General features: G+C 36.7%; 1 protein-coding gene across 1 annotated transcript; it reads right to left on the bottom strand.

The window, feature by feature from the left end:
• Window positions 1-4,170: 4,170 nt before the first annotated feature.
• LOC149181510 (F-box/kelch-repeat protein At1g16250-like) lies at window positions 4,171-4,755 on the bottom strand. The gene has a single exon (XM_089414239.1). The coding sequence runs from the start codon at window positions 4,753-4,755 to the stop codon at window positions 4,171-4,173; it is 585 nt and encodes a 194-aa protein (XP_089270365.1).
• Window positions 4,756-17,816: the final 13,061 nt, after the last annotated feature.

The following is a 17,816-nucleotide window of genomic DNA, read 5'->3' as shown; positions in this document are numbered from 1 at the left end:
CACAGATCATAGCACCCATTAGATATTTAGATTGGGTCTCTAACTTAGTCACTACTAGGAAGAAAACAAAAGAAATCAGACTCTGTGTTGATTTCAAAAACTTGAACAAAGTCTCATTAAAAGACAATTATCCTCTCCCAAAAATGGACCATATCCTTCAGAGGGTAGTAGGCTCATCCAGAATTTCATTGCTTGATGGATTTTATGGACACAACCAAATCTTAGTTCAACCAGACGATCAAGCAAAGACTGCTGTTGGGCAATTTATTGGACTTAAATTGCTGCATAAATTATCGACCAGGGAAACTCGTAAGCTTGTGATGATGCCAACAAAATATATGCAGGAGTAGGCAACTAACTCTATGTCTAACTAAATTATTTAAGATTCAATACAACATGCAAGGGAGGAGGCTCCTAACTAAGGAGGTCCTGGTTGTCCTTCCCTATAGTATCATAGAGAAATCATAAAACTAGAAACTTGAAATGAAGACAAGAGAATGAACTTAATTGTTGTTCAGATTCAAGTAGAGAGAGAGACTAACTTAGTCTCTTGATTGTCCTCTCATGTACTAATCCAAACTAAACTAAGATTCATTCACAAGCATAAGAAATGAAATAACTTGAAACATAAACACAAAAGAATGAATTCAATTACCATATAAATCAATGGAGAGAGAGCCTAACTTAGACTCTTGGTATCTCCTCATATGATACTTGAAACATAGAAGCAAAAGAATGAATTTCAATTATCATGCAAATCAGATAGAGAGAGAGAGTCTAACTTAGACCCTTAGTTGTCCTCTCATATGCTGATAAGATTCTAATTTAAAACTCATTCATCAATCTCAAACAAATCCTCAAACATCAAACATCTAAGCAATTAAATGAAATAAGATCTAATATGAAATAAAATGTTTCTCTCATCCTTTTAGAGTGAGCTCAATTCTCTTAAGAACAAGACAAATTATTCCATATACTACATTAAGGAAAATTAAATCTAAAACTACATAATGGAAATATATGTAAAATGAAGCTTTATTCTATTCCATCATAAGTTTGGATACATGCTCTAAGATTCCTCTCCTTTGGAATGGAGGAGGTGGTCCTATTTATACAAAAACTATGATAACAACCTCATAAATGTAGACCCACTATTCTCTCCTTTGACCCACATATTTCTCAACCAAGGATGACACATAACCCTATCCTCCATGATCTCCTCCATGAGGTCCATGATCTTCTCCATGAAGCTTATCTTATCAAATTCGAATTTGATCATTCAAGGCCACATAAAGATGCCCTGGAAGCTTCCTTTGTGCCTACACATGTCAACAAACTCATGCTAATTGTTAGGTATAAGTTTAAGCATATTATTTTCTAAGTTTTAGCCATAAATTCACTTAAAAATGTTAAGAATTAATAAACTTTGGAAAAGCATTGTTAGAACCCAATAATGAGGTAAATGTAATGATATGGAGGTGGAATGGAGGTGACATGAAGGTAAAATGTGAAAATATTGGTGAATAATGGAGTGAAAATAGGGACTATTTTGAGGCCCAACATCTCCCCCAAACTCAAGATATTGCATGTCCTCATGCAATCAATGGTATTGCATGTCCTCATGCAATCTATTACATTACTTTTTGAGCTTTGGCTTAAACTCTGCATGATATCATTTACATAACTTTTGCAAAGCATTATTTTGATGAATTACAACTTGGTTGGTTCTTGTGTTTCAACCATATTTTGTTTGTTGCATTCAATGTATGATCTTTGCATATTGATAATGTGATTTTTGTTGCAGAGTATTTGTGTTGGAATGCATCATGGTTGGTTCTTGTGTAACAACCATGATTGTGTTGGCATCCAATTACTTTTAAATATTTTTGACAAAGCCATTTGTATGCTCATGTAATAGTAAATATATTTTGGAGGTAAGTGGGGTTTAGAATGTGGATGTTGTATGAATGTGACAAAGTATGTATGTAAAAACAGATGGTTTGGAAAGGAAGTGAAGTTTTTCCAAAAATTATTATTCTAACTCTTCAAGGAATTTAATGGTTAAAAGTTAGAAAATATCATACCTTAACTTACCCTTCCAAAAATGGATGAGAGTTGTGCATGTGTGACTGCAACCTGTTGTGAAAATGGTGGATAAAAGATGGATTTGTATTGTCGTATCAGCTGCTGGATCCTCTGCTACTAGATGAAAAATCTGAGGAGTCTGCTGAACATGGCTGAAAGTTGTATCTGCTGCTGGATGATGAATCTGATGAGTCTGCTGAATATGGTTGAAGATATATAAGGCTTGGAAGGTATACAAAATATAGAAGTTACATTTCCCTCCCAGCCTTATTTATTGACTTGTCCTCAAGTGAAATACAATGTATACAATGAATGGAAATTGGCTTCATCTGCTACAAAATATGGGTCTTCAAGTCTTCAACACTCGATGGCACAAATCTTTCCATGTGAATAAATGTGTCGATGTCGAACATGGAAAGAAGTCATTGGATTACCGACCATTGATGAATGTCGTTAACCAATGCGAGGCAAGCTCACCATTAATGTCAATGAGTGCCAAGGTGCCTAAGTACATCTTGCGAAGTGCGAATAGATGGGTTGATGTCGAGCCACTTGCAAGATCCAACGATCAAGGGACATTGGTGTATTCCCATGATTGTTGGAGAGAGAGCCTGTCATTAAGGCATACAAGCCTCAAGGTACTAATAATGACTCTAGTCTTTATCCCAGATAAGGTGCTGAAGTCGATGGGTCAAGACTTGTTAGAAGGGAGGCCTTAAGGAATCCTCCATCATCTAACACGAGTATGAAATAATGATTTTGAAGGACCATAGATGGAAAATTTGCATTGAAGCATGGTTTATTTGGAAGAAAAGGAAAATGGGGTGACTCAGCTTTGTAAGGGAGCTGAATGACTTTATTCATGGGCTTACAGGTTAGTGAAAGAGACAAGAAAATGACTGTGAAGGAAAATAGAATGGAAAATTTATCAAGGTTTTATTTGAAAATATGGAAAGGAAAATGGAATGGAAATTTTATTGACTAGAGAAGTGGGAATGCAATGAAGTTTTTATTTACTGAAAATGAGTAGAAGTATAATGGCGAATGTAAAGGGAAATGAGGTGAATGTTTATTAACTAAAGAAGCATGGATGCAATGAAGATACTGGCATCTAAAAGGCTTGCAAGTGATGGATATGATGACACTCTCCCCCTTGGCTTACCCAAAAGCATGTCCTCATGCTTGAAATGGGGTCTTTAAAAGACACTGTTTGCGTATGCTCATTTGTTTATCTTCCCCGAACCTGCAAAAACTTAGTACTTTTTCTGCAATAAAATGTAAGTTTATCATAATAGAGAGGTGATCAATCTCTCTATTTATGACATTTACAAAAAGAAACTGAGAATTGGTACTAATGAAACAAATTCTTGAAAGAAAAACCAAAAGAATTTTTACCTGTCTCGAAACTAGTGCCTCATTTTACCTGTTTTGTCTTGTCAGCAATTTCTTCAATCTTGAACTGTTTCAAACTATTTTGAAAGCTATCTCATTGTGTAGATCTCACCAAGACCTTTCCAACGACGCTTGAATCGTCGAAATCCGATGTCGTATGAGAAAGTTGTGCTTATTTGAAATTTGACTGAAACAGTGAAGTGTGTCATAAGGTTTCTCAGTTGCAGGATTGCGCCCTTCCTGCACCTAAAAATTCTGTCTTTCTTCTTTGGTTAAGCCATGGCATAAGATTTTCCAGTTTTTTATGCCTTCCGATTTTATTCCTGCCAGATTAAAAGAAACATGCTCATTATGTATGAAAACATGTTAATAGAAATGAAATGTAAATAATCAATTTATCTAGAGAATTGCAATCGACTTAAAAAAAAATGAGGGTGATGTAGTGGCTTCTATCCATGCATGCTCAAAGTAGGAATATTTTGCAAAGGCTCTTCTTGCATCTTCTCCCTCGCAGCATCCCTAGTTTCTTCCTAGGAATCCTTTCTGCATGTAGTACCCATTCTTGTCTATTGCGAATGCCAATCCCAGAGTGACCAATAGAAAATCTACCACGCAATCTGTCGTCCTCGATCTTGTATTTGCCAAAATCTTCTCTGTTGTCGTTTATCAACACTCTGCTCTAGGAGACGACATTCAGATCTCCACAGTTGCAGTAGACATAGTTACCCAGGGAAATCTTTCGGGTACACTAATCAGCTCGTTAGTGGACGGGTTCAGCAGATAACAATCCCGACGACGAGAAAGGGTAGAGCGTTTAGACACAAAAATATGGCCGCGCCACTCTGCAGTACACGCAATACCACGAAATTGTGTAGGAAGAACACTTTGAACAACCCAATCGTTTTCCTCAGGATTGTATTTCATCAACTCTGTTTCGGTGGACGCATACAAGTGTCCAGAAGCAACTATGCACGGCAACTTGTCCGATCGCTGGAAACTCCACATATTATCCACCCCTCTCCAGAGGCCTGTCTTTGTATCAAAAATTTCTGCATTCATTTCACGATTCCGGAATACAAAGAATTTATCTGCTAGAAAAACTCCATGACACACGCCTCCTTGTTGGGTCATTGGAGGAAGAATTTGCCATCTGTCTTCTTCCACATTGTAAGCCTCTGCTGCGAATAACATAGTGTCGCGATACATCCCTCCGGCAACGTAGATATCCCCGGCAGTGGAAGATACGGAGCAGGCGAAGCCGTACCTTTTGGTGGGCATGTCGGTTCCTCTACGCCATTTGGCAGACGCGAAGTCAAAAATATAAACCGCAGTCAACTAGTTTCCCATTAACGCAAACGCAGGCACAGGACAATGGAATAATTCCCCTAGGGAAATCGGGATTCTGGCGTAGCATTTCCCAGGTACGCGTGACAGGGTCTAACACTACTATTCCGCTGCTAATCGGATCTCGATTTCTAAAAAGCTTAATCATACATATCAACTGCTCCCCTTTTCCAGTGGTCATTTTCTGCACACAAGTTTGAGCTGAGAGTGCCATTTGTACGACACTCTAAGCAGACAGTTACGAGCTATATCATCTGGAAGATTAGGAATGATCTCCTCCTTTTGTCGGAGTCGCAGTGCTAGCCTCTTTGATCTACGCAGCATGTTGTTCACTTTGAGAGAAAGATAGTGAGATCAATCGGAATACTGATCGATATAATCAATCGTGAATCACTCGTATAGCCAGCCAAGCTTACAACTACACAAAGTTCCTTTTTTTATGCAATCAAAATTCATGGACAGACTCTGTTTTGAATTCCAGCGGAAGATTTTTCATGCACAACTGAGTTCATTTCATTTTTCTACCTCTTACAGTTAACAAAACGTTTATCTCCTGCGATGTCACAGTTTTATTGGTTGTGCAATTAAGCCTACTGCATGTGCATTTAAATTCACTGGAGATTTCATGGAATATTGAAATCGATTTACTGGATCCCTTGATTGGTGGCCCACTTAACTGATTTTCCTTATTGGTCAGATTGACTTAATCTACATCGCCGATTCTGAAGCTGGAGATTTTTCATGCCAGATTTCCGCCTTATGCCTGAGATTTTCTCCGTGATTGAGCCCACGGTTTCCGTGAGGAGATCAATGGGTAGTTTCCGGAATTGACTGATGTGGGTTTCCATGACCTTTACGGATCTCCGAATTTTCCCGGGTTACAGATGGTCATTTGGTGGCATATGACTTCATGAGTATTTTTTCCACTGGCCGTAACTCAAGATTGAATTGGTATCCTAGGCTTTATATACAGACCCTAATATCCCATCTTTGATTCTCAGAGTGTGCAGTTTGCTGAGTTGCTCTTTCGACAGAGGGTTGAGAGTAAGACAAACGAGGGTGAGCGGTTCTATTGTTGCGGCCATTCTGGAGCTGGTCGTAACCTACCTCTAGATGCTCCTCACCTTGTTGGCACTTTGCCCAAGAACCAACAGCAGCAGCAAGAAAATTCTGTCTCACAACCTATGGTAAATTCTACCACAGTTAAAAAACATTTCGCACGACTTTTCTGCTCGTAGTCTTCAACGAAAGCGCCCTTCTAATCTGCAGTATGGGCATTCGGTCTTTTTATCCCTGAATTTCATGCTGTTGAATTGAAATCTTGGCAAAATCGGTTAGATCGATAGTTTTCCACATAATTTCCAAGGACAGATAGTCGACTTTCAGCTCAGTACATCTTAAAAATATTCTTCAAATGTTGAATTTCTTGGTCAATGGTTGGGTTTGCGAGCAAAGAATCATTTTTGTTTTTAATACAAATTCGCCCAACTCAGACTAAGTTCACACAGAAAAAGACATTATTTACTCATACTGCATGAAAAATGTAATTAATCTTCGTAGAGTCCCAAGCGATGACAATGCCATAAGCCTATTTTCAAAAATGTATATTGGTGAAAACTTCGGCTAATGCACACTTTGATAATTCAATCGAATTTTTTTGTCCAATGATTCTTTTATTGAATGCCATTATTTTTTTGGTTCTGTCGACAGCGTATTTTAATGAACTTAAAAACCATTATTTTCTTGTTCTGTCGATTTGTTTCATCATTTAATTCATTTACTTTTCCATGGTTTTTTTAATGTATTGTTTGATTTTTAATTTTCATATGTAATGCATTCGTTTTCTTTTTTTTTTTAATGTGTTTTATTGTTTTCTCTATATAATGGGTTGAATTTATATTTTTTATTTCAGTCGTTTGTTTTCCTATGTTATTTTTTATGTAAATGATTTTGTTTCTATGTTTTTTTTAAAAAGAGAAATCTAGTTTAGAATTATTTTTTAAGAAAAGTCTAATGAAGTGTTTTTGGTTTTTCTTTTTTAATAACAAAAATTTATTTAAAAAAAATAAAAAAAAAATAAGTTGGAGATCATTTTAATAGCAATTTTAGATCTCCTAGTTATTTATCTAGATCTATGGTTTTTATTGTAAAATTTCAAGACTAACTTGTTCAATTTCCTTTTCTGATCTTCCAGGTCGCAACAAGGCGCAGGAAGAGAGCATACTTCGAAGTTTTGTCAATTCTTTATACCTTTGAAATTTTTGAATTTGAAAAACATAGGAAGAAGAATTGATCTCAAAACTCAGATTTTAGCGCTCTAAACTCCACTTGTTTTCCTTCTTCGCAAATATCTTTTTGATTGTAGATCTTCCTGCCAATGGTTAGTGAATGAGGTGGCTCTTACTGCACCACCAAAATTCCAAGAAGTAAATGAAATCAAATCTTAAAATCAAAAACTAAAAAAAACTTTCCACACTTGGTTTTACTTTCCTATTCTATCCTACTCCCTTTTGAGAAAGAGATTTTTATTTTTATTTTCAAGTGTAGGAGTATTTCCAAAGAAGCCATTTATGGATCAAAGTCTCTTGTATGCTCACATCCAAATTTGAAAAATATACCTGAATGTCTGCAAGGATATGAGAGATCAATTTCACATTTGGATTAAATGTTAGGATTCGTTGAAGAATGGATGAATGATGTGGCCTAGTCACCTTTTGAAACCAATCTTCAAAGTAGTCCTCATTCTCTTGACTCTCCTCCAAATGCTTGATCATCATTCTAGATCTCCTGTCCATAAATGGATTAGTTTTACACTTTTATAATGAAAATATTGATTGAAATATATGCATCCTATTTATCATGATTTATATATGCAGCTAAAAATGAGATTCAAAGCTAATGCCTATATATACTTCCCCATGTTACTAAGATCTTGCTGTCACCAAGTTATCCTTTCAACATGAGTTAGATTTTCCCAAAGAAAAATACTAGTACTAAATTAAATTTCTAATGCCTAATCCCTTAGCACCATCCCCGGCAACGGCGCCAAAATGTTGGGCAATTTATTGGACTTAAATTGCTGCATAAATTATCGACCAGGGAAACTCGTAAGCTTGTGATGATGCCAACAAAATATATGCAGGAGTAGGAAACTAACTCTATGTCTAACTAAATTATTTAAGATTCAATACAACATGCAAGGGAGGAGGCTCCTAACTAAGGAGGTCCTGGTTGTCCTTCCCTACAGTATCATAGAGAAATCATAAAACTAGAAACTTGAAATGAAGACAAGAGAATGAACTTAATTGTTGTTCAGATTCAAGTAGAGAGAGAGACTAACTTAGTCTCTTGATTGTCCTCTCATGTACTAATCCAAACTAAACTAAGATTCATTCACAAGCATAAGAAATGAAATAACTTGAAACATAAACACAAAAGAGTGAATTCAATTACCATATAAATCAATGGAGAGAGAGCCTAACTTAGACTGTTGGTATCTCCTCATATGATACTTGAAACATAGAAGCAAAAGAATGAATTTCAATTATCATGCAAATCAAATAGAGAGAGAGAGAGTCTAACTTAGACCCTTAGTTGTCCTCTCATATGCTGATAAGATTCTAATTTAAAACTCATTCATCAATCTCAAATAAATCCTCAAACATCAAACATCTAAGCAATTAAATGAAATAAGATCTAATATGAAATAAAATGTTTCTCTCATCCTTTTAGAGTGAGCTCAATTCTCTTAAGAACAAGACAAATTATTCCATATACTACATTAAGGAAAATTAAATCTAAAACTACATAATGGAAATATATGTAAAATGAAGCTTTATTCTATTCCATCATAAGTTTGGATACATGCTCTAAGAGTCCTCTCCTTTGGAATGGAGGAGGTGGTCCTATTTATACAAAAACTATGATAACAACCTCATAAATGTAGACCCACTATTTTCTCCTTTGACCCACATATTTCTCAACCAATGATGACACATAACCCTATCCTCCATGATCTCCTCCATGAGGTCCATGATCTTCTCCATGAAGCTTATCTTATCAAATTCGAATTTGATCATTCAAGGCCACATAAAGATGCCCCGGAAGCTTCCTTTGTGCCTACACATGTCAACAAACTCATGCTAATTGTTAGGTATAAGTTTAAGCATATTATTTTCTAAGTTTTAGCCATAAATTCACTTTAAAATGTTAAGAATTAATAAACTTTGGAAAAGCATTGTTAGAACCCAATAATGAGGTAAATGTAATGATATGGAGGTGGAATGGAGGTGACATGAAGGTAAAATGTGAAAATATTGGTGAATAATGGAGTGAAAATAGGGACTATTTTGAGGCCCAACAACTGCATTTACTACTCCTTGGGATACTTTCATGTATTTGAAGATGCCTTTTGGATTAATGAATGCAGGAGCAACATTCCAAAGAGCTATGGATATAGCTTTTGCCAAAGAAATCCATGACTTTCTAGTTGTTTACCAAGATGACATCACAGTCTTTTCTAAATTAGATAATGAACATCTAGATCACCTAAGAAGAGTTTTCATTAAATATAGAAAATTTGGTATTTCCTTAAATCCCAAAAAGACACTCTTTGGTCTAGAAAAAGGTAAACTCTTGGGACACATAATATCCAAATATGGAATTAGAATAGATCCAGCTAGAATAGAGGCAATCCTGACCATCACCCATCCTAGAAACATCAAAGAATTACAGTCATTTTTAGGCAAAATAAATTTTCTTAGGAGATTCATTTCAAACTTAGCATAATTAATTAGAGAGTTAAACAACATGTTGAAGAAAGATTCAGCACTTAAGTGGACAGTAGAGGCTAAACAGTCTTTTGAGGAAATGAAGGAAGCCATTACCAAAACTCCAATCCTCATAAGTCTTGATTTCAACAAAGATTTATTAATTTTTTCTTTTGCTTTAGAACATACTATTGCAGTAGTCTTGTTGAAAAAAAATGATCAAGGATATGAGAAACCTATTGCATTTTTCAGCAAATCTTTGAGAGATGCTACACTAAAGTACAAAATAATGGAAAAATAAGCACTTGCTTTAGTGAAAGCTATTACATATTTTAGAGTGTACATCTTGTATTCACACATCATTACTTAGGTTCCAAATTCATTAGTAAAGGACATTTTGACACAAAATGGGCCTGAAGGAAAGAGAGGAAAATGGATTGCCACTATTTTGGAATATGACATAGAAGTAAAGCCTACAAAACTTATCAAAGGCTAAGGTTTAGCTAAATTCATCACTGAATCGAACTGTCAGGCCTTAGATTTAAATTTCATTGGTGCCCTAGATGATTAGGAAAAGATGGCAACTCCACAGATCAATGAACCTTTTACAAATTCGCCTTGGTATGCAGATATCATATTTGTCCTACTAAACTTACAAGCTCCTCCTGGTTTATCTAGAACTAAAGCTAGATTTTTAAAAATGAAATCAATGAAATATTGTATCATAGATAATGCTTTATTTTAGAAAGATAATGGTGGCATTCTATTAAATTGTTTATTAAAAGATGAATCTGAAAAAGTTATGCAATAATTTCATGCAAGAGATTATGGAGGACACCTATATTGGAAAACAACTACTGACAAGATCCTGAGGGCAGGTTTTTACTGGCCCACCCTTTTTGCAGATGTTAAGAAACATGTGACCTCTTGTCACAAGTGCCAGATATTTGAGGGCAAAAGGAAGCTCTTACATTTACCTCTCTAACCCATATCCACAGAAGTACCTTTTAAACAATGGGGTTTAGACTTCATTGGAGAAATTAACCCATCCTCTTTAGCCCAACATAAATGGATTTTGACAGCCACTGATTACTTTACTAAATGGATAGAAGCCACCATTTCTAAACAAGCCACAGACTCTGTCATTATCTCATTCCTTGAAAACAATATCCTTTCAAGATTTGGATGCCCCCAAGAGCTCATTACTGATAATGCAGCTACTTTCAAATCCAAGAAAATGGTAGACTTTCCTAACAAATATCACATTACCCTTGGCCATTCCAATGCCTATTATCCTCAAGGTAATGGACTTGCAGAATCCTCAAACAAAAGCCTTGTTAATATCATTAATAAAATGCTAGAAGACAACAAGAAGACATGGAACAAAAAGTTGGTAAATGCCTTATCGGAAGACAGACTAACTACCAAAAAGTCCATTGGTACATCTCCTTATTAGTTACTATATGGAATGGATGTTGTTTTTCCATCCTCTTTAGGAGTGCCAGTGATGAAAATCATTCAAGAGTTGTAGGTAGAACCAAATGATATCCAAATAAGGATAAATTAGATAATACACTTGCAGCAAACCAGAGAAGAAGTCTATGTCAAATCACAAGTGATCCAGGATAAAATCAAAAAGATTTTTGACAAAAAGACCAAAGCTGATGATTTTTACATAGGTGATAAAGTTCTCAAATGGGATTCCAGAAGAGAAGATAAGGGTAAACATGGAAAATTTGATTTCCTATGGCAAGGCCCTTATATCATTTATGGTTACAGAGGTAACAATGCATTTTTCTTGAGACAATTAGATGGAACAAATCTACCAGGAGGACCAATCAATGGTAGGATGCTAAAGCATTACTTATCCACAGATTAACAGTAGTTCATTTTACTTTGCTCATTGTATATAAAATTGCAGAGTTTAGATTGGATTGGATGGTAATCTTTTAAGGTTGAAGCCCAGAGAGAAGGCCCTGAGCTTTGAGAGGTTCACCATCATAAGTATGAATAAACCAAAATCACAGAAGAGCAGTTTACAAGTTAACTACAGTCATAGTTTCAAAGGCTACTGATCTTAAAGTTCTTGACATTTCACTGGGAAATGCCATCCCCATGTGGAGCCACTGTTAGGGTCCTATAATAATAGGATTCATAATTTTGAATTGGCTATGGTTAGTCTTGTAATATTGTACATACTTTTTCTTTTTGCAAAATGTTTCCCATATTAATAAAAAAAATAAAAATAAATTAATTAAAGAAAAAAGATCAAAAAAGTGAAAATAGGAACCCCAAAAAGAAATAAAAATAGATCATGAAAGTATGCTAATTCAAATGCCACTACCATTGTTTTACTTTGTAAAATAAGATTGTGTGCAGCTTGTCAGAAATGCCACAATCCATGATGGTCAAATAGCTTAATCTTGACCCATTCATGCTTTAAATTTCATGTTGATAGATAGAGAATAAATATCTAGCCAAATTGTTTAACCTTGGCATATCACTAGTTATGTAGAGAATAAGAATGAGCTCATTAGTTTAATCTAAGCCATTAGAAGCTATAAGGTTAGAATTAGATAGTTTTCTTGTCAAAAGAAAAGGAAATAAAGGGCCAGCAAGCTCAAATGCACCCATAGGCCTGTTCAGATAGAAGAAATAAAGGGCTCCATCCCGTGGGCTTACTTCGATGGGGCCTCAGATATGAATAAGAAATGCGGCGCTGGTCTGGTTATCCACTTTCCCTCGGGGATTCTCCTCAAAGCATCCATTGGACTTGGCACCGGAACAAATAATTTTGCTGAATTAAAAGCCTTACATTTGCTTCTTTGTTGGCTCTCTTTGCGCAATGAGCGTGAGGCTCAGATATTTGGTGACTCTCTGAATACAATCAAGTGGGCCAATGGAATGCATCATTGCAGGAATTTTCTTTTAACTCCTTTGCTTAATGAGATTGTTCGACTTAAAAATTGTTTTTCTGAGCTTCAAATTTGTCATATTTTTAGGGAAAGAAACACAGAAGCAAACAGCCTTTCTAAAAAAGGCACTGAGCAGGATTTGGGCGCATGGTCAGTAGAAGAAGTGGTGGACGGGGTGGCAAGGCGACTTGCTCCTCCCGTTTTTGCATAATTTGTGAGCTGCCCACAGTTCTCTTTCACTTTCTAGCTTTCTATTTCTTTGTATATACTGCTGCAAAAACTTTCTATTATTATTTAAACTGTAACAGGACTCAGTGCTATTTCCCTCTCATTGGAGGCCTGAGTTCCTGTCTTTTTTTGATACTAAACTATCATACAGCCAACACAGTGCCTACTATCTGGTTTTTTGACATGGTGGTTTGTCCCTCACCCTGTTTCGGCTGTTTTCCTACTAGGAAGCCGGGGGTTGGGGAAACCACAACTTATCTAGTTGTCCTAAAGAATGGTTTTGACAGGGCTGTTTGGAGGAATATCTGGAAATATCCACAAACAACTGTTTTTGGTTTCTCTGAAAGAAGGGAAACGAAAATGCTTTGCATTATGCTATGTAACCTTCTTATATCAATAGATGGTTTGATTTTTCCGCGAAAAAAAAAAAAAAAAAAAAAAAAAAAATAGCTCAAATGCACCCATTAAAATGAAGAGAAAATGTTAGAGTAAATAAAGGGTAGGTAGAAGAAATGTTGCAAATGCACAAATTTGCTAAGTCAAAAGCTCATTTATCATGCTTAATCCTATGTTTCATGTGCAGGAGGAAATGTGAGAAAGAAAGGATATTCACCAAGCTTCTTTACTAATTTCCCCTCATTTCACTACACCCCCATACACTTATTTGCTAATTTACCCATTATCCCTTCATTACTTTTAAATACCCTTTTTTTCCCTCATTTTGACCTTTACCCCTTGGTTTCACACATTCCCTAGAAATTACCCTTCAAAAATCATCCCCCCTTCCCAAAACCCCTTTCCCTAGTGTGAAACCCATTCCCCATTACAAATATCACTTTCCCCCCTTATTAATTTCCCTTTTCCCCTCAAAAACCCTTTATCATAAATTTTTATTCACCCTTAATGTAATTAACGTCCCCCACTTTGTATTTCTCGACAACCCTTTTTAACCCACCAACCCTTGGTGTAGTTAAAAAACCCCACCACATAACTCATGGTCCCACCTTATTTACCTGTTGCTTATATTAAAAAACTTGACATTATGTGCTAATTAATTACAATTATCTGTAATTAAATCCTGGGCCTCGCCAAATCACTTTCCTGATTAAATTCATGCAACTTAACTGCGTGATAGCCCTCCGATATCCTACCCCCAGATCTGACTGTGTACAACCATATCGCACGGATTCATCGTCCGACCGATAATAGCCCGAGAGCATGCGAGATTCACGGTTTTGCCTGGGCACTGTTCTACTACGTGGCGGCACTAGGCTAGATCGTGTGCTCGCGAAAAATACCACCCGCCCTCCAAAAGCGGTGTGATGGCGCATAGAACCACCTCCCTATCCAAACCGAAAACTGCCCACTATTCATTAATCATTTCCATGCCAAAATGTGACCGTTACCCGTTAAAAGGCCGAAAAATCCCCAATTCACTCTTTTCTTACATTTTCACTGTAAACTGTTGCTTAGCCATTTGCGACACCCTGAACCTCTACAACCAATTTGACCACCTTCTACTGCCTAAAGACACTCCGGATACCCAATTGAAGCAACCAGTTGATAGTCGAAGCCATAATACTTTCTGCATTCATCACTAAACCTAGTCTACACTCCAAACCATCAATTTCTAGGTATTCTTGGAAAAAACCAGAACGACCCTTGAATTTGAAAATGCACAGTTTAAATTGAAAGGTTAATTAATTGAATTAACTAAGAAACATTCCAGAAATTGAAGAGTAACTTATTTGTATGTCCCAAACCCTTTTCACAGACTATAATTACCAACCCACTGTTCCAGAACCTCTAAAACCTCACTCCTAAAACCACTAAAAACCTAATTCAAATCTGTAAACCCAATTATGGCTTCCCAAACCTCTACAAACGTGAGACCTCTACAAACCCCTCACCTGGACATCAACCACCTTGCATTAGTAGATAGAGACTTCCAAATAAAGGACACAGCTTCCCCTACCTACCTTCTAAAGCTCCACTGCTGGAGTAAGGACAACTTCTTAAACCAAAATGATGACATTCAATTACCCAAGTATTTGTTTCAGAAAGTACACCCATTCCCAAAAATCATCCACTTCTGTCATGCTTGCTACATTCCCAGCCAAAGAGCCATTTTCACCCCTGACCAACAAGTTTTATTCACCATCACTACAGAATCCATTAACCAAATGATGCAAGTCCAACCAAGCCCAAATGAGACCCCACTTTCTATAGAAGGCTTGATTGACTTCTACACCAAGTTAGACCCTCCTAGGATAGCCCAAATTTTCCAAACTTTCATCATAGAGGAGTGTCATACTCCTACATAAACTCCTCCATATTCTACCACCATTTTTTATAAGAGAGGTAGACAAATCATGACCATGTTATCGTGCATTTTAGGCTACATCTCTGATGAACATGTGGATGAGGTTGTCCTTGCATTCCTTTCCATTTTTTTCCCAGGTAAGCCTCCTGCTACAATGTATAACTATGCTCAATTCATAGCAGACAGAATGCATGAGAAATTCACCAGACTACCAACTGAGAGAGTCTTCAAGTACTCATATGTATTGTTTCACATGTTTTTATACTATCAGTTAGACAAATTCCCTGTTAGCATCCAAAAGTTGGATACCAAAGGAAATCCAAGATCAGTTATCTACTGGACACCATTGATCCAGAAATTCTCCACTATTTTTTCCTACAAGGACTTCATTGATTCATTTTTCCATCCAGTTATGAATATGCTAACTAGTAGCCCTCAGCCCATAATCAGTCAAGAGATCAAAAGGGTGTTACAGTTGGCAAAGAACAGTAAAGTGGGAGACTGGTATTTATACCAGCACCACACAGAGATAAGGATATATGGATGCCAACTGGCTCCCTACAAACTTCCCAAATACCTCCCCATGAGGATATTTGCATTATAATACTTTAGTCAAATTATAAATTCTAATGAAGTAAACTTCCTATCCGCTAGGAAGAAGACCCAGTTCAAAGTGAAAAACCAACTGGGCCCCTTTATTTGCAATAATAGGGAAGCAGGACCAGAGGTTGATAAGATTCTAAGGCAAACGAACTTCAAGAACAACTTTATGTGGTAGTATGACCCTCATGGAGTCATAAACAAGCTAAGGCTAAAGGTCAAATTGGGTCCTTTCATCCATCATCCCAGGCCAAACATTGAGAGATTTGCCAACCAATTAGAATGGTTGGAAAACACTTTGATAGACATGGACAATATTGTAGTTGATGTAGAGAATACATTGATTGATGTAGAGAAACAGATTGATACAAGTTCCTTCCTACAAGTTCCAGAATTAGGAGAACCAATGAATATTCCTCCTATTTTATAGACTCCAGCAAATGAAGATATAAATGCAAAGAGAACTAGGGAAGAAGGTTCTAGTTCAGCTATGGAAACCACAGGTGAACAGTTTGAGATTAGTTACAGGAAGAGGCCCAAGCTTAATCCTGTAACTAAACAGGAAGACACCATTGACTCAGTGGAAATCACTGACACTGATACAATGGTGGAAAGGAGCAAAGGCACAACAGCTTCAAGAGAAACACACTAGCCCTCAACATCAAACACTCAACTTATTGAGAGATAGTTCAGTGTTGAGGTTTATTCATTCACCAGGCTTGTGGATATGAGAAGGACATCAAAGATAGATATAAGGAAATTAAGTTGAGGAATGAGAAGTTGAAGGCTGAGACTTATGCCCAATACTTCAAGCAGAAACCTACAAATCAAAACAAGTTGATGTCAGCCTTTGACATCAAAATAGGAAAAATGCAGATGTCATTCATGCAACCTACAGTCCAGTAGCCAAAAACATCAACAGACTATAGGAAAACATATTTTGAGGTTTTGGCCAGGGATGTTCATCCCATTGACCAAATTGAGTTTCATAAGCAGGCAAGTGAGATGATCTATTCCACCTTGAGAGGTAAATATATGACTGCACACAAACTGAAAAGTTCATTAGATAATATCATTGCATAGTACAAACTGGAGAAGGCCTCCTCACAGGCCAAAGATAACATAATCAAGTCACTAGAAGACTTGGTGATTGAGCTGGGACATGATCCCAATGATATCAAGGCTGCTAAGAAGTTGATAAAGAAAAAGAATGAGGACATTGTTGCTCTCAAAAAACAACTCAAATTGCCTCATTCAGAGCACCCACAGACAAAAGAGGTCTTAGAAAGCCAAACACATCAGGAGGAAATGATGGATCTTGTTTTATAACTTAATGATCAACTAAAGGAAATGGAGAAGGAGTTAGACATCTTGATACAGTTAAAATAAGCTAGTCTTGAGACTACCACTACCATTATTATCCCAACAGTCACTATTGTAGTACCATCCACCTTGGAAGCTGCATTGGCTCCTACAGCTCCATTGGCTACAACACTATCAGCTACCACGACATCTACATTAGCAACAGGGTCGACAACAGCAGCATCTCAGCCAAGTGATGAGGCAAGTAAGTTGGTCAAGGCAATGGAAGACATGTCCATTTAGACCACAAAAATAAACAAGCTTAAGGAAAATATAACCAGTCTGGAGAATGATAACAAGCTTGCAAAGATTATGCACAAGGAAGAATTTCAAAAGTCAACCAGGCTTATTGAAAGGATGAAGAGCTTGGAGAAAGAATTAACGTTAAAGGAGCCACTTGGCCAAGATAAGGAACAGTTATGGGCCAATATCATTGACTCTGTCAATGATATTTGGCCATCCATTCAAGTAATTTTTTAACAAAATGACTTAGTGAAAGAGGCTACAGAAGCCATACAGAGAGTTAAATTAGAACTGGGAGACATGCCAGAGGAAGCCACTAGAATAATTCATTTCCTCAACTCCAAAAAAAAATATGAATTGTAGGAGTTGGAGATACCTGATAGGACTGGAACAATACTAGAGGTAAAAAAGGTCCTCACCAAGAGGAATTTGATGATGAACCTTGAAGATAAATGCCAAACCATGCAGCTAGCTATAGACAGGTTCATGGTTAAGTTTGATGTTTTGAGGCAGAAAGGTCTGCCAAATCCCTTGGTGATAAATGATAAATTGATG

The sequence above is a fragment of the Pinus tabuliformis genome, chromosome 3_2, assembly GCF_031772625.1.
Source record: "Pinus tabuliformis cultivar Carrire ecotype Pingquan chromosome 3_2, CPIR1, whole genome shotgun sequence".
Classification (NCBI taxonomy): domain Eukaryota; kingdom Viridiplantae; phylum Streptophyta; class Pinopsida; order Pinales; family Pinaceae; genus Pinus; species Pinus tabuliformis.
Note: the sequence above shows the minus strand (reverse complement) of the source record. Positions and strands in the feature narration are given on the sequence as shown.